The sequence below is a fragment of the Coniophora puteana genome (genome assembly GCF_000271625.1).
Source record: "Coniophora puteana RWD-64-598 SS2 unplaced genomic scaffold CONPUscaffold_6, whole genome shotgun sequence".
Lineage (NCBI taxonomy): Eukaryota > Fungi > Basidiomycota > Agaricomycetes > Boletales > Coniophoraceae > Coniophora > Coniophora puteana.
In genome coordinates this window covers 624,683-649,262 of record NW_006913058.1, presented here as the reverse complement: position 1 = coordinate 649,262, position 24,580 = coordinate 624,683, and the positions used below count along the sequence as shown (strand labels likewise).

The 24,580-nt window shown below is 53.2% G+C and overlaps 9 protein-coding genes across 9 annotated transcripts; 6 read left to right on the top strand and 3 right to left on the bottom strand.

The window, feature by feature from the left end:
* Nucleotides 1-545: 545 nt before the first annotated feature.
* CONPUDRAFT_90145 (quinone oxidoreductase putative) lies at nucleotides 546-2,091 on the bottom strand (the record flags this gene model as incomplete). The annotated part of the gene is made up of 9 exons (XM_007770328.1): nucleotides 546-576; nucleotides 642-700; nucleotides 791-863; nucleotides 926-1,037; nucleotides 1,090-1,328; nucleotides 1,383-1,497; nucleotides 1,553-1,658; nucleotides 1,740-1,913; nucleotides 1,981-2,091. 9 exons carry the CDS (start codon nucleotides 2,089-2,091, stop codon nucleotides 546-548), a joined length of 1,020 nt encoding a protein of 339 aa, XP_007768518.1.
* Nucleotides 2,092-3,006: 915 nt separating this feature from the next.
* On the top strand, nucleotides 3,007-5,682 carry CONPUDRAFT_72913 (uncharacterized protein; the record flags this gene model as incomplete). The annotated part of the gene is made up of 2 exons (XM_007770106.1): nucleotides 3,007-3,137; nucleotides 3,189-5,682. The coding sequence occupies 2 exons, from the start codon at nucleotides 3,007-3,009 to the stop codon at nucleotides 5,680-5,682; spliced, it is 2,625 nt and encodes an 874-aa protein (XP_007768296.1).
* A 3,031-nt stretch (nucleotides 5,683-8,713) lies between these two features.
* On the top strand, nucleotides 8,714-10,860 carry CONPUDRAFT_124027 (glycoside hydrolase family 16 protein). Its single transcript, XM_007770327.1, has 9 exons — nucleotides 8,714-9,139; nucleotides 9,196-9,223; nucleotides 9,291-9,486; nucleotides 9,546-9,665; nucleotides 9,729-9,901; nucleotides 9,955-9,970; nucleotides 10,018-10,171; nucleotides 10,237-10,242; nucleotides 10,302-10,860. The coding sequence occupies exons 1-9, from the start codon at nucleotides 8,995-8,997 to the stop codon at nucleotides 10,595-10,597; spliced, it is 1,134 nt and encodes a 377-aa protein (XP_007768517.1). The 5' UTR covers nucleotides 8,714-8,994; the 3' UTR covers nucleotides 10,598-10,860.
* A 228-nt stretch (nucleotides 10,861-11,088) lies between these two features.
* Nucleotides 11,089-13,395, top strand: CONPUDRAFT_124023 (NAD(P)-binding protein). The gene is made up of 4 exons (XM_007770326.1): nucleotides 11,089-11,710; nucleotides 11,776-11,879; nucleotides 11,948-12,752; nucleotides 12,924-13,395. Exons 1-4 carry the CDS (start codon nucleotides 11,617-11,619, stop codon nucleotides 13,115-13,117), a joined length of 1,197 nt encoding a protein of 398 aa, XP_007768516.1. The 5' UTR covers nucleotides 11,089-11,616; the 3' UTR covers nucleotides 13,118-13,395.
* A 533-nt stretch (nucleotides 13,396-13,928) lies between these two features.
* On the bottom strand, nucleotides 13,929-14,516 carry CONPUDRAFT_56246 (Clavaminate synthase-like protein; the record flags this gene model as incomplete). Its single annotated transcript, XM_007770063.1, has 3 exons — nucleotides 13,929-14,112; nucleotides 14,170-14,286; nucleotides 14,443-14,516. The coding sequence occupies 3 exons, from the start codon at nucleotides 14,514-14,516 to the stop codon at nucleotides 13,929-13,931; spliced, it is 375 nt and encodes a 124-aa protein (XP_007768253.1).
* Nucleotides 14,517-14,810: 294 nt separating this feature from the next.
* CONPUDRAFT_165312 (Clavaminate synthase-like protein) lies at nucleotides 14,811-15,758 on the top strand (the record flags this gene model as incomplete). Its single annotated transcript, XM_007770325.1, has 5 exons — nucleotides 14,811-14,893; nucleotides 14,970-15,064; nucleotides 15,120-15,211; nucleotides 15,279-15,505; nucleotides 15,557-15,758. Exons 1-5 carry the CDS (start codon nucleotides 14,856-14,858, stop codon nucleotides 15,756-15,758), a joined length of 654 nt encoding a protein of 217 aa, XP_007768515.1. The 5' UTR covers nucleotides 14,811-14,855.
* Nucleotides 15,759-15,895: 137 nt separating this feature from the next.
* CONPUDRAFT_104262 (uncharacterized protein) lies at nucleotides 15,896-18,505 on the top strand. Its single transcript, XM_007770324.1, has 3 exons — nucleotides 15,896-16,567; nucleotides 16,624-16,776; nucleotides 16,832-18,505. Exons 1-3 carry the CDS (start codon nucleotides 16,267-16,269, stop codon nucleotides 18,241-18,243), a joined length of 1,866 nt encoding a protein of 621 aa, XP_007768514.1. The 5' UTR covers nucleotides 15,896-16,266; the 3' UTR covers nucleotides 18,244-18,505.
* Nucleotides 18,506-18,825: 320 nt separating this feature from the next.
* On the top strand, nucleotides 18,826-20,804 carry CONPUDRAFT_82155 (NAD(P)-binding protein). Its single transcript, XM_007770323.1, has 9 exons — nucleotides 18,826-18,875; nucleotides 19,098-19,336; nucleotides 19,443-19,614; nucleotides 19,666-19,763; nucleotides 19,828-19,858; nucleotides 19,971-20,041; nucleotides 20,183-20,293; nucleotides 20,345-20,653; nucleotides 20,717-20,804. The coding sequence occupies exons 2-8, from the start codon at nucleotides 19,149-19,151 to the stop codon at nucleotides 20,631-20,633; spliced, it is 960 nt and encodes a 319-aa protein (XP_007768513.1). The 5' UTR covers nucleotides 18,826-18,875; nucleotides 19,098-19,148; the 3' UTR covers nucleotides 20,634-20,653; nucleotides 20,717-20,804.
* A 661-nt stretch (nucleotides 20,805-21,465) lies between these two features.
* CONPUDRAFT_165310 (uncharacterized protein) lies at nucleotides 21,466-24,278 on the bottom strand. The gene is made up of 5 exons (XM_007770322.1): nucleotides 23,573-24,278; nucleotides 23,368-23,523; nucleotides 22,497-23,313; nucleotides 22,291-22,445; nucleotides 21,466-22,224 (listed from the first exon to the last, which is right to left on the bottom strand). The coding sequence occupies exons 1-5, from the start codon at nucleotides 24,194-24,196 to the stop codon at nucleotides 21,547-21,549; spliced, it is 2,430 nt and encodes an 809-aa protein (XP_007768512.1). The 5' UTR covers nucleotides 24,197-24,278; the 3' UTR covers nucleotides 21,466-21,546.
* Nucleotides 24,279-24,580: the final 302 nt, after the last annotated feature.

The window sequence follows — 24,580 nt, the reverse complement described above, 5'->3', positions numbered from 1 at the left end:
CTTGGCTATCGTACCTGGAGAATTAAAGTGGCTTCACGCGGCCTTGGTGAGACCATGGCCAAGCATCAATACGAACTTGAAGAGGGTACGTAACTAGCGCAACGTCTTCTAGTCTAAGCGAGCAAGGGCCCGAAGGATCGACGCCGCGGCCGTCAAAATCCGAGTCGGAGAGCAACCTGCAGACTTTACATCCTGTCACGTCCATGAGAACGGAGCAAAGCCCAAACACTCGGATCAGGGGCATGTTCCTGGACGGGAGAGAGCTCAACAGCTCCGCGAGTTCGAAGGAGCTCGCTCATATCCTAGGCCGCCGGCACTCCATGAAATATGAAACGATCGTGCTTCTCGGTGCAGACTGCCTCAAGGCTTTGCTTCGCCGATCGATGTTCCAAATATTCCGACTACGTCTGATCACAGATCATGCACTTTGTACTGTTTGTTTATCCATTCCTGCACCTGCTCGCCTTTCTAGTACATTAGGTTACTTAACAGGTGCTCGAGCGCTCGAGCTCGAGATCAGCACAGTAGGCTAATCAGATAAGTTATTATGGTGTGATTTCGACAATTATTTTTCCGCTAGTAGCAATGGCCACAATCAGCGTTCCGAAGTAGCTCAATTAAAGATCAGTTTAAGTACTCGCCTGTTGTTATTTTCGGCCATCTCTCGGTGAGCTTTCTGAATCTCCGTCCAGGGGTAGATCTATGCAACGAGTCGACGCCACCGCACCCGTGGGGGGCGGGGACAACACTCAGCGGCTGAAGCACGATGACCGTTCACAAAGTAACTTACGCGGTGAATAAACGTCCGCATGTCGCCGTCACCTTTCTCACCGGTGATTTTGGGTAGGATTCGCTGCTGGAAGCTTGAAGGTCACCATTTAGTTAGCCCTTCGTACCGCGTTTCAATAGGATGATGGAAGCTTACGATGCGATGAGCTCGGCCTGGTATTCTGGGCTCCGCGAACGGAGTGTTGAGCCTTGGATTCGCAGTCGTTTGTACAAAATGGGACGGAGGTCCATTGACGGAACTTCGCTACCTACAACCGCAGGTCAAACTCTGCTTGATTAGCGGCGATCTCATGACCTCACCGCTCAATGTTGCAAGTATAGTCATCCTGCCATCTACTGCTAGCGAGTCTATGTTCTTCGCCCAATGGCTTTGTCCGACGAAATCAATAACCACGTTTACACCCTTGCCATCGGTCGTCCGCTTAACTTCGGCAGCAAAATCTTGGGTCTTGTAATTAGCCACATGTGTGGCCCCGTTAGAGATTGACAAAAGCCAGTCAAGCTTCTCTTTCGTTGACGCAGTTGCAGTGACTGTTTTACTGAGAGAGACAGGTCAAGCGTGCACCATATCAGATATGGAACACGAAACGAACGATCCGTAGCTTCGAGCCATTTGAATCGCCGCGACGCCCACACCAGAAGCACCAGCGTGAATCAACACGTTATCGCCTTTCTCAACTTCTCCGTACTTGACCAGGGCTTGATAAGCTGAGAAAACGTGGACATTGACTAAACGGCGCTCTGAATCAACGAGAAGGCTTACCAGTCAGATAGTTCTCAGGAATACTCGCAGCCTCCTCCCAAGACATCCAACTCGGCTTTCTCATCAGCAATTGTACATCGGAATTAATAAACTCAGCATAGGCTCCCTGGAGACATCACAGCCAAAGCGATCGGCGGGGCAGCCCTGCTTAGCCTTATCACCATGGCGGATTTTGGAGTAGACTCACGCCACCTGCAAGGCCAAAGACTTCTTCCCCAAGCTTCCAATCGGTCACACCTTGACCAAGCTCAACGACTGTGCCCGAGAATTCTACACCCATAATAGTGGATGCGCCAGGAGGTACCGGGTAACCGCCTTCGCGCTGGTACAAATCCATACGGTTGACGCCGAACGCCTTAACCTAAGCAGCGATGAATGATCTATCCACTCGGATGCGTTTCAGGAGGAGCGGTGGGCGACGCACGTACCTGTACAAGGACCTGTCCCTGGTGCGGTACAGGTTTCTCCGTCTCGCCAATGTAGAGATTCTCGATCGGGCCTTTGCCGTCTTTGATGAGGACAGCGCGCATTGTCACCATGGCTGTAATCTTGAGAAAAGGCTCGGCTACAAGATGCGGATAATCGTCGAAGGTGCTAACGTGTGGACGAAGTTACCAGGATCTCCTAGGACCCGAAACCCAGTCCGTTCGGTGAATCGGCGGGCTGACTGATCGGCATTCGCTGACGGAAGCAAATGGGCCGACGCATCGGCCCGGTTTAGGGAAGTCTCCTGAATTCGTGCGTCGCAGACTCGAAGTTGGACTCGTCATGAATGGTGCCAAAATGGTGGCTCGATACGTGCACAGCAAAGGTATGCGTGTGTACCGAGCTGATAGAATGAGCACGAAACACTGCCCCCGCACGCTGCCTTGAATCCTGTATCCGTGACGGAGGGTCGACATTTCACAATTCATGTCAACGGGATTTTCCATGGCCGGGTCGAAAGTGTCCGGTTTCAAACCAAAGGGGCTGACCCTGGTGACTTTCGGAATGCTTTATCGGGGTTTCAGGTCGCTGCCACAAAGCCTGCAAGGTAGCGTACGGAGTTTTCTCAGAGGAAGCTATGTAAACAAATTCATGGAGCCAATCTGCAAAATCCACTTGCATATTTGCCTCGGATTCATCACTTCCCTTTCCAACAATGGATGATTTTCTTCAAGCAGTCTGCCTCCGAAGTAAGCACAGTGAGCTGGTCCCGAGCCTTCAAAGCCAGACGAAACTAAGAGAGCAAGGGGAGAGCGCGAGGCGGCTTGCGCGCGAATAACCTCAAAAAGGATGGTCGGCTGTCGGAGTGTGACGGAATGACATAAGCAGGGCGTCGCGGTTGCTACCTGGGGTGTCATTGGGAGGAAATCTTTGACGCCATATCCCACGACGCCAAACCGTACTCCTCCTCAGTCCCGCCATTCCGACCTAAACGTTCTATAATTTCACTCTCCAACAGTGTTGGAAACATGAGCCAGCTTTACTTCCCAGGAGCAGGCTCCAAAACCAGCCAAAAGGAGGCATCCACACCAGCCTTTGGTATCGAGAAGCAGTTGAAGGTTGAGGACGTCCAGGAGGCCTACATTGAGCAGAGGGATCGGTAAGCAGACGCATATAGTCGCTGTATTTGGTAGTCTTGACCATTTGATAGCTTGGTTCACGCCATCGATGCCTCTCAGACCATCCTAGGCGACATTCAGAAGTTCAACAAGGACGAGTGGGTTGTCCGCTATCCCACGCTCAACGACGCCTCCCAGCAGGATACTCCTACATCCAACCCCCCTCGTGGCACACTGCGCCGTTCGCTTACCTTCGCCGATGACCCCTCTTCCCAAACCGACGTTGTCTTCACACCCACTAGAAACTCGTTGAAGCGCGCCAACACCTTGGCATCTGTCACTGATGAGGCCCAACACGCCCCGTCAACGGAGGCTGAGGAGGTAGCAGAGGCTGAGCAGAAGGAAGTTGCTGAAGCAGATCCTTTGCTTCCCCCGGCCAACCAGGGCGACTTCAACATCCTCCGCCTTGACCTCAAGCTGGGTCCCCACGGTGCCTCCAAGTCGCCCTCTGCCTTGGTTTCGCAACTCGAGAAGGGATCCATTGCTAACTTATTGGACGAACGTATCACCTCGTCTTCTGGTCACCTTGACAAACTCAGGCTTCGCGTCGGTGACACCTCGTCCAAGGTGCTGGTCACTGGTGATCTGAATTCAGGAAAATCGACTTTCGTCAACGCCCTTCTGCGCCGAGAAGTCATGCCTGTCGACCAGCAACCCTGTACCACCGCTTTCTGCGAGGTCCACGATGCTGCCGAGAATGGCGGTGTCGAGGAGGTTCACATCCTCAAAGACAGCGTTACATACAACAGCTCGGACGAATCCACCTTCACACGGGCTTCTCTCTCTGACCTTGAGGACATCGTTGCTGACAACGAGGGTACTCAGCCGGTCATCAAACTTTACCTTGGAGACAACCGAGCTCCGTCCGAGTCGTTGCTCAACAACGGCGTTGTAGACATTTCCCTCATCGATGCTCCCGGTCTGAATAGAGACAGCCTGAAAACCACCGCTCTGTTCACGCGCCAAGAGGAGATTGATGTGGTCGTCTTCGTTGTCTCCGCGGAAAATCACTTCACATTGTCGTCCAAGGAGTTCCTCTGGAACGCTAGTAACGAGAAGGCTTACATCTTCGTTGTCGTCAACAAGTATGAGCAGATCAAAAATAAAGAGAAGTGCAGGAGGCTAGTGCTTGAACAGATCAAACAGCTCAGTCCGCGAACTTATGAAGATGCGGAGGATCTGGTCCATTTCGTTGATTCTGCAGCTGCTCTTCGTCCTTACACTGCCAACCCCTCTTTTGACGACCTTGAATCTTCCCTCCGTTCCTTTGTCCTTGTCAAGCGGTCCAAATCCAAACTTGGTCCCGTTTCCACCTACCTCCTCAACCTGGTTTCCGACATTGAGCTGTTGGTCGGAGCCAACGCCATCGTCGCTCAGGACGATCTTGAGAAGGCACAGGATGACATCAATCGAGTCAAGCCTGTGCTCGATCAGATGAAGAGTGGTCGTGAGCGATTCGAAGAGGGCCTGGAGACGGTTGAAGAATCCGGTGCCGACACAACCGTCCGGCGGACGAAGGAGATCATCAACAACGCCATTGGGCGTGTTGGCCAAGGTCTCCTTGGTGTTGACCGTGGCATCTCCCTTCCTCCCTACCCTGGCCTCCTCGGCATCTGGGACTGGGCTGGCGATGTCAAGAAGACGCTGTTGGCCAGCATCGACCTTGCGGTCAAGTTGGCGGAGGATGAGGCTCGCATGACTACTTCGAGGGGTGTCAAGGACATTGTTCAGATTGGCGATGAACACCTCCCCGAGGGCGTAGAGCGTTCTCGCCGTGTCTTTGTTCCCGAGGCCATGTTCTCAGCACGACCTGGCAAGAAGAACGGCCGCTCTAGCGGACGGCCATCCACCGAAATTGGACGCGCCGTCGTTGCCGGTGGTGTCCATGGCCTCGGCATTGGCCTTGCGCAACGCGGGGATTTGGTCGAACCCTCCGCGCTGGACATCTTCGACTTCCAACACCAGCTCTGGCTCCACTTTGGCGACAAGGAGGAGAAGGAGAGCGAGATGAAGACCACGGCTCTTAGCGTTGTCTCCGTTGGTGTCGGCGCCCTGACAATGGTCGGTGGCCAGGCGTTTGGTGCCCGGGGCCTCGTTGACGGCGTCCTCCGCATTTCCGAGCTCTTCGGCAACGAATCGTCGCGGAAGTGGATTGCACCCGTTGTCGGAGCCTTTGCCATCGGCGCAACCGCTTACTTTGTGTTCGAGCTACCCTCTTCGATGCCGAGGACGATCGGTCGCCGTATTCAGCGCTCGCTCGTTCACCTGGAGGAAGGTGCCTCGGAGCATGACTTGTTCGCCAATGCCCACGCGTCGCGCGTGAGCCGCGAGACCCGCAAGGTCCTGCGACTTGCATCGTGGGATCTCCGCGAGCGCTTCCGCCAGGCAATGGACGAGCGTGGTCGGGAGGTCAAGGACGCGGAAGAGCTGGGCCGCAAGGCCAAGAACGCGCTCGCATTCTTCAGCCGCATTGAGAAAGAAACGAAGACTGTCCGCGACGACGCAACCCTCGGAAGTGTAGTGTAAACGATGTACATCAACGACTTTGGTTATCCTCAAGCCCTCGTTCTCTTCACCCTGACCAGCATCCTCAATTTCCTCTTTCAGTCACCTCCATCCCGCAGTTGTCGAGATTCCTGTGACTATAGACAGGCAGCGTAGGCAGCCTGGAGCCACGCTCATTCTTTTTTCCATCTCTTGTTATGACCGTGCTATGTTGACTTGACTTATTGTGAAATTTCCCTCACCAGTAACGTGCGTTTAGGCCGCGATTCCAACGTCTGAAATAAGACTGCATATATATTTCTTATGGTATCATGTTGACTCGAATAATTGATTGACTTCAAGTGTACAGTAGGTTTGGGTCCGAGATGCAATTTGGTGTGCTGCGCTAGTACTTGTGGACTCGGGCGGTCTGGTGAGCGTTGACGCCATTACCAACGTGAGGCAATTTATCTCTCTGGAGAGTCAGTTGCTTGGAATTAGACTCGTGACCAGTCTCCCGAGACGCGTGCCTAAAGAGGCAACAGGCCATGGGGGCCTTCGCATCTGGGAGACTGGGAGATTTCGTCGACTCCTTGGCAGGGAGCCAACTGAGTTTGAATATTGGCAGTAAAGAAGCATCGAGAAGCGTCGGAGATCGGTTAGATAAGCCGGCATTGCATTACCGCAGCCGATCGAGCACTTGTAGTCTCGCGTCGCGTCGCGCTCTGTACGCGCCGTGCCCATGAAATATAACGATTTGCACCCTCTCCCTCCTGCGTGAACGTAAGATATACTACCCTGGACTCATCCTAACTACTACCAGACGCCTCCACCACCTCCACCACCCGTATTTCGGCCGCTGCAATGGACAACACCCCCTGCATGGCTTTCTGAGGATATCAGACTAAGGGAGCTTTCGACGGCTCTGGTTGACACGGAAATGACAGCGCTCGATCTCCATATCTCTCAGCGCAGCTCTAGTTGCTCTCTGGAGGAGTCCTACATCAAAACTGGGCTGGAGCTGTTCTCGAAGGCGGGCAAGTCAGCTACAGATGTCTTGATTATGATTCTACAGGCGAAGTCTCAGCCAGCCTATCTCGTGCCTTATAGTACTCAATTTCTAGGCGGCAGGGCACCCGAATTTCTCTGGAACATGCTCGGAGATATTCCTCTCTGGAAGAGAAAGCTGAAGTCTAGGCTTGAGGATGATTCGATGCCACATATACTTTCTATTATGGGGAAAGAAATGATAGCTGCATCTTCGAAGCTGTTCTGCAAGTCGACCAGGGAAACTACACCTACTTTTGTCGACACGTTTGACCTCACACGGCTCCTTCTTATCTAAAAAACTGCTTGGTGGCGCATATGATGTTGCGATAGACTCCAAGTTGAATATCCTGTGTAGATTAGCAAGCGATCTAGCAGAGACAAGCGGCGACATACCTTCCAGAGGTTCTTGTCATCCGGGGTATCTTGGTTTATTTGAATGGTGGGGATGCCGAAACTTTGAAACTCTGAAACCTGATTACTCTTTAGCATAAGAATCGATTAGACGAAACAAAGACTTACATGACTAGCTTGCAAGAGCTTCAGAGGCGAGATAGTGATCGCGATTTTCGAAGGATTGCCAAAGAGAATTGGCAGGATCATGGCAAGCGTTTTGCCATACTACCTGTTCCTGCGCGAACTACGACATTCTTCACAGCTAGAATATTCACAGTGGCCTCGATCTGAAACTGACGTAGTTTTCATTCGCCTAGATACCGAGCATCGAACCAGGCTGTGGCTTTGAAGACAGTCTTGGCTTGCTGAGGTGTCAGGCTCTCGACGAAGGTGGGGGAGTGCTCACCGAGCGATTGACGAGCATTATCGGACAGTAATTATAAGTTGAATCGATCGAATATATTCATAACGTAGCGATGTCGGGGGAGACGATGTAGGAAGCGATGTACAGTATAGACGAGGCAGCGGCACTTAGACGCGACGCGTCTGCAATTCAGGGGCTCAGTTCCCTTATCCGGGGGCGATCTTCTCTCGGGCCGAGGCCAAATTCAAACTCAGTTGGCTCCCTGCCAGGGAGTCGACGAAATCTCCCAGTCTCCCAGATGCGAAGGCCCCCATGGCCTGTTGCCTCTTTAGGCACGCGTCTCGGGAGACTGGTCACGAGTCTAGCTTGGAATGCCAGGCCCATTCTGCTCGTGCAGTTCCAGTCAAGTTGAGAATTATGCGATGTTCTTGTCCTTTGGAAGACGCTACAGTACTAGTAGGAAGAATCCAGGTAAGATTGTCTTCTACTGCCACAGCGACCCGGACCCAACCCGGACCTACAAATTTGAACGTTCAACGTTCAAGACGTTCAAGCTTTGGCAGCTTTGGCAGCTAAGTTGGCGGGCGATCAGCTGGGCGTTCTCGCGGCATATCCTTTGTGACACATGTACAAAGTTCACCTTCAACGTTCACCATCTTCAACGCGGTTTCAACCTTGATCGATCGACATTATCACGTAGTACACGATTGGACATAAGCTGCTTTATGGAGTCGCCATAACACTTGTTGGCATTAGTAAATGACTGCGGTAAGATTGCTTTGGAGTGCTTTGGGTTCCTATTATCAATCCCGGTGCCGTGGTGGGTGAGTGATCGACATCTCAAAGTGTCGGCCGACTCGCAGGATCGATGTTCTCGAATACTCGTACACCACGATACCCATCTGGTCCACCATGTACTCCATGCTCCCAAGCTCAGGCGGATTCATTTGACTGCTTGGCGTCGCGACTGGAAGAGTTCTGAAGAATGGAAACTCATGATTACTCGGAGGATAGTTGCTCAGGAACAGGGACAAAAGTGTTGTGCTGGACCTGACTTAAACAAGGCCCCTCAAACCGATCTCGGAGTCGAACTGTTGCTGCCTCGGCCGGCTCGCGGCTAAAACACGCGTCGGTGAGCGGGATGTTGACGCCTTGGTGGGAAGCATGTGACATCGTGCACATCCTTTTGTGAGTTGCACATCTTATCGTCAATGACTTGTCGGCACAAAGTATTGATGTGATTGAGAAACAAGAACCATATAACGGAGACTCAGACAACAAGGAGTTGTCGGCCATCGAAGACGTCACCGTATTTCGAAGAATTGCCCAGAAAGGATGAAAGTCATTCTGCAGACTATTTTTGAGCGTCGCGTCGCGGGCGTTGCTAATGGAGTCAAGGGCCTGTTCCTTCGCGATCGGCACCTAGTTCGCGTTGCGGACATGCTGTCTCAGTCACAAATTCTTTTCCCCTGCGGCCATCATAAGGTAGGACATCTGGTAGCCTCACGGTTCTGCTTTCTTTCCCTCCTCCATTATCCATAGACATAATGTTGGTCAAGTCAACGACAATCCCGACCTCCCTCTTTCTTCTTGCAGTGACGTCGTTTGCGCCGGTTCGCGCGACGCAGTACAACCTTGCCAAAGAGTACTCAGGCTCCACGTTCTTCAACGACTGGACGTTCTATAATAACTGTATGTGCCATGTTTTACTGTCAGTCAAGCGCATGTTGTGCTCAGTGATGATACAGACGACAACCTGACCAACGGCGATGCTATGTAAGTACATATCGGATCAGTTGCGGTGTGTCTAGGCTACTCACACCGTCGTGGTGGCCACACAAAGCTTTGTGTCTGCACAAACCGCAACGTCGGCCAAGCTTGCCTATGTAGACAGCTCGACATCCCATGCGATTATAAAGGTCGACAACACCACCACCGTAGCCTACAACGACAAACGCAACACTGTCCGTATCACAAGCAATGATAGCTTCGCCGTTGGTAGCGTTTGGGTAACGGACCTGTACCATGTCCCATATGGGGTGAGTCCCGGCACATCGTATCCTGGTCGTCCATAAATACTTATTTGTATGCTTGACAGTGCTCCGTCTGGCCCGCCTGGTGGAGCCAGGCTCCGAACTGGCCAACGGGTGGTGAGATTGACACTTTTGAGGGCGTCAACATGCAGAGTTTGAACCAGATGTCGCTGCATACCGAGCCTGTAAGGAAGCTTCTGAAGATATATATATCGTGGATATTATCTCATCCGATTAATGGCATTTAGGGCTGCAAGCAGCAGAGCCCGACTCAATCTTCCACCCTCGTCAACAGCACAGACTGCTCCTTCCAGACCAACAGCAACCAGGGATGCATTGTCACTGACCCTTCGACCGCCTCCTTTGGCCAGGGCTTCCAAGGTGGCGCATATGTCACTGAGTACGCGTCCAGTGGTATCAGGTGGGCAAAGACTTGCCAATTTTTCCATATATCATTTTAATCGTCCCATTCAGCATCTGGTTCTTCCCAGTATGTGTAACGGCACATACACCTAATGATTTCTGATCGCCCCCAAGCGCTCCAGCATCCCTAGCGCTCTGTCATCAAATTCTAGCACGATTGACACTTCGACCTTTGGCACTCCTGTTGCTAACTGGCCCAACACCGGCTGCAACATTGAGCAGTACTTCCAGCCTCAGCAGCTTATCTTTGATATCACTCTTTGCGGAGGTGAGATATTGTCATTGAACCTTCGTACTCCACAATTTCTGACTTTGCTTCTTCGCTCCGTACAGACTTTGGTAAGCCAACCCACGGAATATCCCTGGATTCGTCCTCTGATCTGACATGTTCGTGATAGCTGGCAACTCTGCCATCTTCAACGAGACGTGCTCTGGTGTCTGCTACAACGACTACGTCATTGGCTCGCCCTCAAACTACGACAACGCCTACTTCGAAGTCGGCTATGTCCGTGTCTTCAGCAGCGGTAACACGGTCATCACGCCTTCGGGCACGCTCTCGACTCCTGGCAGCTCTAGCACCGGCGGCTCGGGATCGGGATCGAACGGTGCTCGTTGCCTCGGGGCGGAGATCATGGCCATTCCGACCGTGGTTGGCCTGGTTGCCCTCTTCAGCGGTTACATTTTCCTTTTCTGAGCGGTCCTCGCAGAGGCCCTAGCCAGTTGAACGTCTGTTTTACTAAACGCCGGGACGTTGATTGATTGATGGAAGCAGTACTGCCCTTGCAATTCCGTGGAAGTCCGTTCACTTACCGTGTGCTAGACATGATACCCGTTCGAGTAGTTGACGTATGTAGAACCTTTGCTACCTATAATTGTGGACCTTGTTGTGAACTGCTTACCTTGCTAATTATACATTCGGCCGTGTGTCGCGGGAGCCCACTCTCGGACGAACCTCGCACTCGAAGACTAGTACCTCAGTTTCTCTCAATCCTAGACTGATTGGTATCGCCGATGCGCGTAGTCTGTTTCCTCACTGACGCTTTGCATGGTTCAGCTTATTTAGCTATCCTACAGGTTGCACTTCACGTTGCCTTGTGGATCGTGGGTCTCCCAAGTCATTAAATGAGAGATCCACGTTTTGGAGCGGCAAGAGATGCCTCGGGCCCGGGTGTGAGTGAGGATTGGATGATACCGAGCGAGACCGACTCGGAGCGAGACTCAGTTGACCGAAGAAGCACGGAGTAGGATGGTATCAGATCGATGGCATAGAAGACGAGGTAAATGGTTACGTCCGCATGCCAAGGCAAGCATTCCTTGCTCTGGAGTGAGCTGTAGCTGTCACAAGCACAGGCTGCCTGTGGGTGGAAAACATGGGAAGAAATCCCCAATCCCACAGAACCTTATGTTTATTAAAAGGGCAGTATTCCGTAGGGCAACACCCGGGCTCATTCATAATCAGCCCGTTCCCTCCGAGTCGTCATCCAGTCGATGCGATAATCCCTGGAGCGCTGGGCCGGTGTTTTGATAGGCGGCCCTAGTGGACCTACGATTCCGACGACTGTCAACTCGTCTCGTCCTTATTTTGCCTAGCGCCGGGTTCAGTGTCAAATTCGGATAGCTTGCTCTTGTCACGCTACATATATCTACATACACCATCCCGATGGCTCACTGCCCTCCTTTACATCCCTTTCTCCACCCTTTTCATCTCCAACGATGCTATCACCAACCGGACACAGTCAGTACATCGATCCTGCCTTTCTCTTCGGCGTCGAAGGACAGGTCGCTGTGGTCACCGGTGGGGGTACCGGTGCGTGCATGTTCATTATGCGTTCTCGAACATAACGCCGACCGCTTATATTCCCATTGACAAAGGCATCGGTCTTATGATCGCCACTGCGCTCGAGAACAACGGTGCGACTGTCTATATCATCGGGCGGAGGCTGCAAGTGCTGGAGCAGGCAGCCCGAGACAACAACGTACGCCATTTGTCTCACTTCCTTTTCCTCGCTTCCCGAACGTCCGCTGATCCGACGTCGGTTCGCAGCGCTTTGGGAAGCTCATTCCCCTCCAGGGAGACATCACCTCTCGCGAATCGCTCCTGAACATCGTCGACGCCGTCCGCAGACGTCATGGCTACATCGACATTCTCGTCAACAACGCGGGTATCGCGCGGAATCTACTTCCTGCGAAGCTTCCATCACCCTTGGACAACATTGACGCCGTTGGCCGCGCGACAGCACCGCCCTCGATCCTAGCATACCAGCAGGTCCTCTGGGATACGTCAGACCCCATGGGCTTTACGGAAAGCTTCGAAACAAACGTGTCTGCCGTGTATCAAACTACGGTCGCCTTTCTAGACCTGCTCTATCAGGGTAACCTCCGCAAGGGCATCTTGCCCCCCAAATACGCAGCAGCACGCGCCACCGCCACCACCCCATGCCCCCCTCCTCACACAAACGGCGCCGTCTCGGCCGACAACTCGGGGCGCTCAACGCCCTACCACTCCCTTCCACCAACACCACCCCAGTGTACACCCCCGCCCGAGCCCTCGCGCGAGTTGCCCGACGCTCGTGAAGGGCCCAACGGTGCAGACGCGTCGTCTTCTGCACACAACGGCACGGCCGCAAACGGACACGCTGCTTCCGCACCGCGGATGCACATCCCGGAGCCTGCCTCGCATGTCATCACCATATCATCGTCGGGGGCATTCCGCATCGACGCGCGCATGCTCTCGGTCTCGTACACGCTCGCCAAGGTCGCGGTGACCCACCTCGGGCGGCTGCTCGCGAACCTGCTGAGCGACTGGGGCATCCGCAGCAACGTGCTCGCACCCGGCGTGTTCCCAAGCGGTGAGTGTGGCTTTTTTGACAGAGTTTGCACGCGTTTCTCCTTTTCTCTTGATCCCATTCGTCACGGTGTCATGTCTATCCCGTTGATCTCCTTGGTTATCGCACTCCTCTATGTGTTTGTCATGATAAGATTCAGTGGCTGACGGGGTTTCCCCTCTTCTCGTAAACCAGAGATGACTACATTGCAACATCTTACGCCCGCCGGACTTGCGCAGGCCGTGCCTGTAGGACGTGCCGGGGGCCTAACAGATATGGCGGGCCCGATCCTATTCTTGGCTGGACGAGCGGGCGCCTACGTGAACGGCGCCGTTTGGCTCGTCGACGGGGGACGCGTTGGCTCGCTCCCAAATTCATACCAGTGGTAATGGAACCGTAACTTTTAAAGCCGCCCGACGAGGATCTATGAGGATGGGGCGAGCGGAGGAGGAAGATCTTTAATCAATATGACTTGGGATATTGGGTGATGACACAGTTTACGACCTGAACGATAATCACGGATCGCGGATACCCACCAGCCTCAGCACCGGTATCATATAGCTGTATTCTAAGTAGGCCTTTTGTTGCAGCCACGTATTTATTTTTCTCGGCGCTCAACGTTATATAATTATGTATCTATATTCACGTACAAACAGTCGCGTTTTAATGGAGGTTTTTCTGGTTTCCGTCGATGGCGTACGTCCAATCGATTTCATAAGTACAAATGGACATGAGATCAACCGCGTCTACGGGCATAAGCTTTCGGTCAAGCACTCCTTCTGAGCTTCGTAGGAAAGGATATATTATAGCGGCCTCTTGACCTCTTGACTGGAGGAGCACATGCGCGGATTGGCCAGGGCGGATGTGGCGGCCCCGCATACCCGCAAAGTCCGCGGAGGCACGCAGACTTCAAGCACGACGATCTCGGACAGCGGAGTAACACGGCGCCGCAAGCGCTCGCTTCTTGCCGCCGCCACTGATGGCTCCTGGATCCAGCCAAGGGCCTCTAACCCTCGATGCCTCATGCACCATGTACCATGGCCCCGTGCGCTCACTTTGAATGGACGTAGGTGGCTTCCAGTCTGGACTTGACATATTCGCCCGCGGTCACGACGTCATACTTTGCCGGGTTCTCCGCGGAAACGCAGCCAGGGATCGGCTGGCCAATGAACGTGAACATGAGAATGGATGGGTGTTCAATTACATGTGAGGAAGCCAATCAATCGCGATGCAGGATGGACAGAAGCGCACCTCGAGTTTGACATCGTAGTCCGTCCCGAAGAAGAGCGGGATGGAGTATCGCTCCATGCCAGAGTTGTTGATCGCGCGATGCACAGTGGACTTGAAGACGTCGTTGGTCCATCGCGCGAACTGGTCGCCTAGGCTGCGGGATCGCTCGATCGATGCGCGACGGGTTGGACGAAGTAGGTGGGGTGCTTACTTTACGACCAGCGTTCCGGGAATGGGCACGGCGTCGACCCATTTGCCGTTCGTGTTTTGCGCCTGGAGCGCCCGGACATCGTCTTGTTGCCACAGGATGGTGAAGCACTGGCGAGTCCTGCTAAGGGGTGCTGATTATCATTGTATTGGGTACACACCTCGTAGCTGTGAACACAGTTGGTTAGTTTGATTTGATGAAATTGTAATGATAAATAAAAGTGACCGGTCCATGGGAACATGTAGTATCATGAATGAGGATTGGACCTGAGCTTACTCAGTATGGGCGCCAATGCCAATCACGCCCTCCTCGTGTCGCGCGGGTTGCGGAGGATAATGTAACAGACGCATGATTGCAGCTGGTTTTGTTATCTAAGGTAGAAAAAAAAATGAGTAGGCTAGCTGTACAATGCAACATTGTCTGAAACGGAAAGCTCTTGTTTCTGCGAGACCAACTGAGGACATGGATTGTCCATCGCCACCGCGGAACCAATTTTGGCGTTGCAAACGAACATCAACGGCTGCAGACCGTTGCCTTCCATATGGCTAGCTCTTGCTATTGGATAGCAACACCACGCACATTGCCGTAGGCTGTTGCTTTTCTGATCACGCCCTGAATCGAGCGACATTCCTTGATGGTCACCCTGCCATCTGGCCTTCTTGTCTCACTCATATCACTGCGGCCCCGCCATGTTCACGGAGACTGCGTTCCGACAGATACCCGTCATGTAAGAAAGAACATCGTCACCATGTCGCGGTACGCATGGCTTCGGAAGACTAATGTTGAACGCTATCGTTTCCCAGTGACTTTGCAAACGCCTCCAACAGCGATCCTGTGCTTCGGCGAGCACTCGCCGCGGAGCTCAAAGACGCGTGCACGAACGTCGGCTTCTTCTACAGTCAGCACAACAACGCACAGTCTATTTCTGAAACTTAATGATGATGGTTTCACAGTCAAGAATCACGGCATCCCCAGCGATGTGATATCGGCCACTGTAGACGCCGCCCAGAGCTTCTTCAGCCTCCCTCTCGCAGCTAAGCAGGAGGTACGAGAGTCCCTGAAACTCACTGCAACTCGCACTTTATCCTCACGCGACCTGACAACCACATCAGATTGACATACACAAGTCTCCGAACTTCAAAGGCTACACTGCTCTGCTCGGAGAGAACACCGACCCCGCGAATAGGGGCGATCTTCATGAAGGCTTTGATATTGGCTGGGAGCCTCTGGAGACCTCAACTCCCTCGAATGGTGGTGTTCGCGAAGATGGTGCAATGGCCGGTGTAAACGTATGGCCAGACGTCAATCATCGCTTCCGTCAAGATGTGTTGACTTACTAGTGCGATGCATCACATCTATCTCTGTTGCTTTGATACTAACACTTCAACAGCCATGCAGCGGTCGGATTGGGCCTCAAGCTATTCCCTCTGTTCGCGCTTGCGCTGAACCTTCCAGAAGATTGGTTCAATGATAAAGTTCGCTTTCCACCATGGCGCGAAAACTGTCCGAATAACGGAGACAAGGCGTCAAGTGAGCATATCAGCGTCATCAGCCGCAGAATGACAGTGATACATGTTCCGGCGGAGGGATAATTGTCCTGTCCATCGAGCCAGGGGGGACATGAGCGTGAGACGCGGCAAGGCTCGGCAAGCAGTGCCTTACGCTCGATTGGGAAGAAGCTTTTAGTCTGGAGGGCTCCTGGTGTTTGTTCTCTCTGCCTCTCGTCCATCGCCAGCCTCCAACGTGTCCTCGCCTCCGTCCTCTGCACATCTGTAAACCCTTTGCCCTAAAGGTTTCCTTATCCTAGACCGGCAGGCTCCGCTGGTCTTGTCTAGACAACCGCAGCGCGCACTAATCAGCCCCACAAGCCCAGTGCTTCGTGCCAGCGTGCTCTCGTTTCTAGTACCCATTCACCCCCGACTCGACGTCAGGGCTCAGTAGTTCTGAGACCTACATCTTGATACACCCTCCAACTCGTCTGCCCAGTCGCAGCACGCCCTTACTTTCCACACACCCCAAGTTCCGACAGGCATAGGAACTCGCATTCCCTACATCGATTTCCCCTTTTCACATTCACAGCCTTCTTCGACACCTCTGATCATGGCCTCCCTTCGTCCCCCGTCCAGCCCCTCGCCCTCTCCTCTCAACACGGAGAACGGTCGCGCTGATGCCCGTGCCTCCCTGGGTGCGCGCCAGACTCTTGCGCCGTCTTCGCCCCGCCCTGGAGGAATTCGCCCCACCAGCGAGCTCTTGGGCAGCGCGACTGCGTTCCAGACTCCAGAGTCTGAGGCGATCGACCAGTGGTTCGAGAACCTCCAGAACTACGAGGACACTCTCGAAGATATGGCCGCTGCTTCAATGGACGTCAATTTCAAAGAAGAGCTTAGTGCTATTGAGCAATGTTAGTGTCGCCACATTCTATCTTTCGGAAAAGATCAGGAACTGATAGATCTGTAGGGTTTAAAGTACTTTCCGAGGCGGAGCGCACAGCCGCTCTTTACAGCCTCCTGCAACAATCTACCCAAGTTCAAATCCGCTTCTTCATCACTGTCTTGCAGCAGATGGCTAGGTCAGATCCTATGACTGCGTTGCTCAGTCCCGCTGTTGGAGGTACGAGATCTCAAGACATGATGTATTTGACACAAGTTGCTGATTTCTCTATCAGGATCCATGCAAGGCCAGATGGAGGCTAAGCTTGCCCAGATGAGCCTCAAGTCACCTGGCCTTCAGTCGAAGATGCCTTCTTCGCCTCGCGTGTTCAGTGGAGGCCAGAACAGGCAGTCGCTGGCACTCGACAACAACTCCAACTACCTCTCCCCTGACTCTGCCGCGGTTGGCGGCGATGCGGCAGCTACTCTCGCCCAACAGCGTGCGAAACTAAAGGCCAGTAACGCCGCGCATCGCATCTCTGCACCGATCCTTGCTTCTAGCGGTGAAGGTCGCTCTGCATGGGGCTCTGCGCTGAGTCAAGTCGCGGAGAACAATCCGAACTCGCCTGCTCAGGAGATCGTTATCCCCAGCGGGAGCAGCAGCGCTAGGCCCAAGAGTACCGAGTTCAGCGGCTCTCTTGGCTCAGGCCGCACCGGTGCTGATGGTCTCTCCCCTATGGTTGGCGACAGCTGGGCGAGCAATGTCAATACGCCTCTGATCCCTATGTTCAACAAGGACGCTCAATCTCAACAAAACTTGGACGCTGCAGCGCAGAAACTCAGTGACTGGAACCAGCCCCCTCGTGTTCCTCTCATGGCGGATCCCAAGACCTTCCGCCGTGCCTCAAAGGGCAGCACCACCGGTGGATCCGACAATGGTCGTCCCTCAGGAAACAGCAACGTGCACGACGACGGTAACAACCAACAGGCGCAACGCAGGAACGTTGGACAAGGCAGCAACGGACAAACCGGCGCATGGAATGCCCCTGCGCGGAGCCCTGGGCTTCCTCCGAACAGGTTCGGTGGGGACGATGCAAACGGCCTCAATGGCCTGGGCATGGGCGGCTTCAGCATGAACGGGCTAAGCAGCCCCGGTATTGGGATGGGCATGCCGCCGAGCGCAGGTCTTCTGGCGGGCATGAACCCGATGCAGATGAACATGTTGAACCTGCAGGCGCAGATGAACGCGATGGGTCTCCAGGGCATGACGCCCGAGGCGCAGATGCTCGCTGCGCAGATGGCGGCTGGCTTCCAGTCGCCCGGTGGATGGATGGGCATGCAGAACGGCCTGAACAGTGCGGGCGCCAACCGCGGTCGCGGGGCCGGAGGCGGCGGAGGCCGGTCGCCCGGCATGCCGAAGTCGGCAACAGGCAGCAGCTCGGGGGCCGGCGCGAAGAAGGATGAGGAAGACTTCGATCCGTCGCTCCTGGGCGACATCCCCGCGTGGCTGCGGAGCCTGAGGCTGCACAAGTACACGCCCAACTTCGAGCACATGAACTGGAAGGACGTTGTCGCTCTCGATGATGCTGGGCTTGAAGCCAAGGGCGTGGCAGCCCTCGGAGCGAGGAGGAAGATGCTGAAGACGTTCGAGGTCGTCAGGAAGAAGATGGGCGTAGAGGACGGCAGCGAGGGTCCTAGGGAGGCTTAAACCAAAACGGTGCCGCAAGTGTCGCTCTTGTTGGCTATGGAACGGATACATAATTTGCATGATACTTTTGTATGTCTGTACATGTGTTCCTCTTCTCTTTCTCAATCTTGTCTGGTTTGGTTTGTTCGCTTTCGGTTCTTTGAACAGTTATCACAACTCACTTACTCTTCATGTTCTGGGCCGTCAGACTACATAGTTCTTTTCGATGTTCTGATTGTCATGTAGCGTATAAATGTATTATTCCCTCTGGACGTTCGACGGCAGAAACGTACATGTTTGGTTCTTCCGATGCCCGAAAAACGGTGACCATGGCTTTGCACCCCAGTCAGTCCGGTGATCTGCTAGATGGAGTCGCGTGGATCGGCTAATGTGTTCGCTTGAACTCTGGACATGATCTGGACGGCGGGAGTGGAGAATATAGCAGGTGCAGTGCCGGTCGAGCGCGCTGCATTGTCACGACAGGAACTTGCAAATTGCGACGTCATTGCTACATGGTCACAGACCTCCGTGGTGGGATAGCGGCCGTCGTGTATGGTATATAAGCCACCCATATAATTCACAGCGTCTTGAGTCAAGTTGCGACCGCTGCACTTCTGCACCAACACATCCGCATCCGATATCTGGGCGTGCTTGTGAGTTGGCTGACCGATGGCGTTTTTAGCTCTCCCCTACCCCTCCACAATGCCCATTGCCCAAATCCCCCTTTCATTTTTGTCTCCATGTCTCTGTTTGCACGTCCAATACCCGTCGCAGGCTGTGTTAGGACATCACCCTCCTTAACTGCTGCCTTTGCCCAATCGCGGATCGCACCCCATAGTTACAAGTTTGCGCGCCTGAGCTCACGTCTATTCCAGACCTCTATTACTAGTTCCTCCTCAAAACAACCCTCCGTTTCGCCGAGCAGCATGCCTCTCTCGCGTGGCCCGTCTCCCCTCCGCCCGCCCATCCTCGGCACGACCCCGAGCCACAGGCGGTTCGAGGCCCTGTCCCCCGTCGACAGCGAGCTGCATCCCGTCATCCACGCCGGTCGCGTGGCCGTCATCACCGGCGCTGCGAGTGGCATCGGACGTGCCGCCGCGTTCGAGTTTGCCAAGTGCGTCTCGTTTTCGCTTGCTTGCTTATATCCTATCCTAAACAGCTGATGATATCTTCGCGTCGATCTGCAAATCGTCTGTCTGATTACGTTCGCGATGGATCAGGGCGGGGCTGAAGATCGCGCTCGCCGATGTGACGGCGGAAGCGCTCGAGAAGACGGGCAAGGAGATCGCGGCGATCATCGGCGAGGGAAATGTGCTTGTTATCCCTACCGATGTGTCCAAGATGGACGAGGTCGTCCGTCTGCGCGACAAGGTCTACGAGGCCTGGGGCGAGGTGAGCTATATTTCCACCCGTCGACGGCGAAGCTCAATTGCGCGTGCGTAGGTCGCGGTGCTCATGAACAACGCCGCCATCAGTCGCCCGAGTCATTCTTGGCAGAACACCGAAAACTGGTCGAGGGTCTTCGAAGTGAACGTGTTTGGGTACGGCCTCTTTTCTCGACTGGAATACCCAGGAGTGCTTCGCTGACTATCCGTATATATACAGCGTTATTAATGTCCAGCACACCTTCGTCCCCGTAAGTCTCTCGATTTCTCGCTCTCGTGGCACCGTTCTCACCCACCACGTCATGCCTATTCCTATCTATCCTATGCCTTCTTCTACGCCGCGGACCTTGGCTATGAATACAGTCGATGCTCCATCAAGAGAACCCGGCGATGGTGATCACCACAGGCTCGAAACAGGGAATCACGAACCCCCCGTAAGCAGCTGCCCTGTCTATGTAGTCGCCCGCTCGCGCCCTCCGCACGGGCGCGCTTGCTGTTGTGGCGGGGGGCGCCGGCCGCGAGCCCACGTTCGCTTCGTTTCCCCCGAGTCTTTGTTTTTGACCGTCGTATGATAGGGGAAACCCCGCGTACAACGCGTCCAAGGCTGCCGTTAAGAGTTTGACGGAAGGGCTGGCGCACGATCTGCGCCAGCGCCCTGGCTGCGCTGTCTCTGCGCACTTGTTCATGTGAGCCAGTTTTCTTCGGACAAGACACCTTCTGATGCGCCGCACGTTCAGCCCGGGGTGGACGTTCACAGGTATCACGGGGCGCTCGGCGGGCTCAGCGAAGCCCGCGGGTGCGTGGACGGCCGAAGAGGCGGTACTTTACATGCTCGACCACGTTCGCCAGGGCGATTTCTACATCCTCTGCCCGGACAACGAGACGCGCCGCGAGGTCGACCAGCTGCGCGTCATGTGGGCCGCGGGCGACGTCGCCGAGGGCAGGCCCGCGCTGAGCCGATGGCACGCGGAGTGGAAGAACCTCTTCCAGGAGTACATGCGCGACGGGCTGGCTGAGCTCTCGTGAAGTGTGGGTATAAGTGATACGTAAGTCGTGATTTTGCCTTCGGTGCTGGCGTCCGAATGAAAGGCTAAGCGTTCTGTACTTAGTGTTATAGACCAGGCTTGAGTGGGTTGTGAAAGAAAGAAAGGTTTAATCGTTGTAGTCAAACTGATCAATACAAGTTCGCTACGGGAATATTCGGCGTGTGCGTGATGGATTGCTAGCATTGTAACAAAGTGTGAGAGCTCGGATCATCGGGGCCCATCGTGGGGTAATTTGAGACCTTGACAAGAAGCGGGCCAGATGCTCGATGTCCGACGGCTAAAATCTGGGGTAAGCAGTGTCAGTGCGGGGAAGTGGGATGTCTACAGATGTCTACTATGTACGACCGACGTCGGGTAGCTTCGGTGTAATGTCAAATACCTGGGTGACTGGACTCCTCGTGGCAATGGCGTTACGTGTGCTCGTCCTATTGTATATTTCAAACGTTGCTGATCTTGGTATTATGACCTTGGTAATGCCCTCATATTCATCGGAATGGATGTCAAAGGACGTGAGCAGTCGTCCTTTGATTGAGAACTCGAGCGCCGTTACCCCACACGTTCAGCACACCAGGCCATGGGGTATTTATTGCCCATCACTGGCAGTGACAGCGTAAGCGACGGAGACTCCGTCCTACATTGGGTCCGTCTCAGTAAGTGTGCCTGTTATTTAGGTGGATAGACGCCCGAAGCTACAAAATTTGAACGCAATGGAGTTGAGTACTAGCGAGCGCGAGGCTAAGGACAGACGAGGTGTATGTGCCGGACCATGGAACTGACGATTTTTGATACGATCACGGCGCTTGCAGAGGGCTGGCATCATTTAGATCCAAAATGCTTAACGTTAAACGACGAGAGGTACATATACTAAAGCAGTTATTGAATTTGTGGACATATTATTGCGAAACCTGAGCGTGAACACGAATCTTGGCTCTCTTCTCTGCAGGAGGATCATCATCGTCCTCATGACCTTTATCTGTTGCATCTCTAGGATGTGCGTTTTTGTCAGAAAGAGGGCGCACGTAAACGTCGAGTTTGTTGCCGCTGAGAGCCTCCAGAACGCCACGAAGCTTGTTCTTCATTTCTTTGTAAAGTGCCTCAGAGAATTGAGCATGGCGCCAGCGAGCATGCTGGCCAGTTATAAGCTGGAGCGGAGTTCCCTCCAGATCTCCGTACGCCGTCGACAAGGGTGCGACGATCTCCAGTCCATTAAGAAGTACAGAGCAGCCGGTATCGAAAGTGTAAACGTTTTCGAGAGGGTAGGTTATGTCGGCGTGCCTGGCACCCTGAACAGTCAACAAGCGGCTGCTGTTGCCTTCAATACCACAACCAAACCATTCTTTCGCCTCTTGTTTAAGGCACCCAATCAGTTCCAAGGGATTTTCCGAGCTAACAACACATGGTGAGGGAGGGTGATAAAACAAGGACCAAGCATATATCCAGAAGATGGACTCGAGGTCGTGGTAGAAATTGAAAGTAAGAGGCACCACTCGGAGCTTTGGGTGATCTTCAACTTTCACCTTCTGAAAATACTTGCGAGCCTGATATTCTGCTGCCATAAACTCAGGTGTCCCCTTGATAGTAGGATTAGATTTATTCATTGAAAGAATGAGAGAACTTGAAAGAATGAGAGAACTAACCGTCCTGGGGTCGTGGACGTACTCGCCTGAACGATCGTAGGGCATGGCATATTCCAGATCGGCGATCTTGCCTCGTTCTCCATCCATATGCCAAAGACAATTGCCACCACTGATGTCACGGTGAACCCAGCCAGCCAATCGAAGCAAGTTCAACCCTGCAGCGAAGTGAGTCCACGAGAGTGAGCTGACGCAGAATACGGACCCACCCTCGATGATGTCGATCAGACAGCGAATCAGGGTATGCCAATCAGGAAGCTCGTATAAGCTTTGGCACACCTCCTTGTGGATAGTCCGTACATGTTTTCGCCGGTGATAGTTTAATTCCTTCCGTTGTTTCGCCACTTTAGTGCTTGGCTTTTGCGCATCCCGAACTGCCTGACGCTGGGACCCTTGTCGTATCGAGCTGGGCTGGGGTTTGATGGCGAAGACATCATCTTCTTTGTCCTTGACCGACGTGAAATTTATCGGCTCTTTGACAGACATGTCAGTCGTCAAATCGGCAACGGACCATTCGACATTGTTTTCATTGGGTAGCTTGACCATTTCGTCATGGACATAAGTTAAGAAGTAGCCCTCTGCCTGCTTAGCGTAGCTCGTTGGTGGCATGTGTTGCTTGTCTAGCTTCGACAGCTGTCGGATAATATCGTCTTTGATGTCTTTCTCGAGCACCGCATCATCGTATGGATACGCGTCTTTAAGAATGAAAGTCTCCGTGCCCTCTTCAAACTCACCATCCTTGCCGAGGAATATTTCCCTCACAAGCCAAACTCGGGTCGATCGAGAGGCTATGCTCCAGGCTGATGATTCCGATATGGGATGCCCTATAGTCAAGAAGTACTTGTCCCGTACTTGATAGCGATATGAGATGACTGTCTCATAGTCGCTCGGATTCTTCGGATCAGGAATCTGGATACCTTCCTTCGGGACGCGTGTGGTGTACCGTACGACAGTGGGGTCGAAACCAAGATCTTGGTGCGTTGAAAAGGTGATGTAAAGGAGGAATAAGATGAAAAGACGTGGCTCCTACAATAAGACATCGGTGTGGGAAATTTGGGTTGAGTTTACCAACTTACATACCTTATGGAAATCAAAATCAGAAGAAACGCACGCATAACTACGCTCAAATCGCCACACACGCATGAAGGAGCCTTCAATGGTGAAGCCATTGATGAAACGACGACAAGGGTCGTTATATAGCAGCTCGGTCGCCGCACCACAAAGTTTGAGCTCATTCTGCTCGCATAAGCCCAAATTGAGAGGTAGGTCATCAAAGAAGACTTACGTCAATGACGTCCGCGAGCCCTGTTCCCTTTTTCACCTCCCCAACAATAACAGTGTCTGAGGTGTTCATCGAGGATAACCTTTCGCCTTCTTTGTATTCCTCAGTGTTTTTTAGTTTGTGTATGCGCCCGCTGCGTCGAAAGAAACGTGGATTGAGTTGTTCGTTGGGGAAGGGGAGGATGGCACGAATATCGGGCTTAAACTTGTAGGTTTCAACTTCCGAGATGGAAACATTGTATGGAGTAGGCTTGACGATGGCTGTTGGTTCGAGTCCGTCGTCTCTCTCCTTGGCCGCCTCGGCGACACTAGTTGCGATGACAGCTATGTGTTTGAAGGTATTGTCTCCATTTTTATGTTTTTGCATAGCCTCCAAAATGTCGGTCCAGCCATTATCGGATAGTCGTCCCGTTTCCCTCATCTTGCGCTCGACATATTCTAGGAAGTCATCGTCCCACTGGACCTTGCACGACGGTGCGTATTGATCAAACCAAGCGCTGATTTCGCAGGTGGTTAAGTTCTCTTCGAGAATATTGCAAATTTCTTTACGGAGGTCTGCCAACCCGTGCTGGGGTATCCGCTGGACGCGCACGGTGCGAGGAGATTCGTGTGGGCGCAGCTTAAGCATCAAGAATAACGTATGAATCGGAGAGGTGATAATGCATTGAGCAGAAGAGTAGCAATGTATGTTGATGAAAGGGCTGAGCGATAGTGTTGAGCTTGGGCTGGTCGGAGACCTTAAGCGCCGAAGCGCTGAACGTTGAACAGTATGGCATTCCCACGATCGATATCACCACCTACCCCTAGAGAATGGTTCCCACACGCTTCGGACATCAATATGCATCAAATGAAGACAATGATGATTGACATGCTGATGTACAGTAGCATGTGTCCTCTTGTCAGGTAACTCTTGTTAAAGCTCTTGTTTGTTAGGCTAACACAAGATAATTATGACGCTTCTTCACTTTCTGCTAACAAGTATCATAATATTGTCAGCAAGCATGCATGCGTG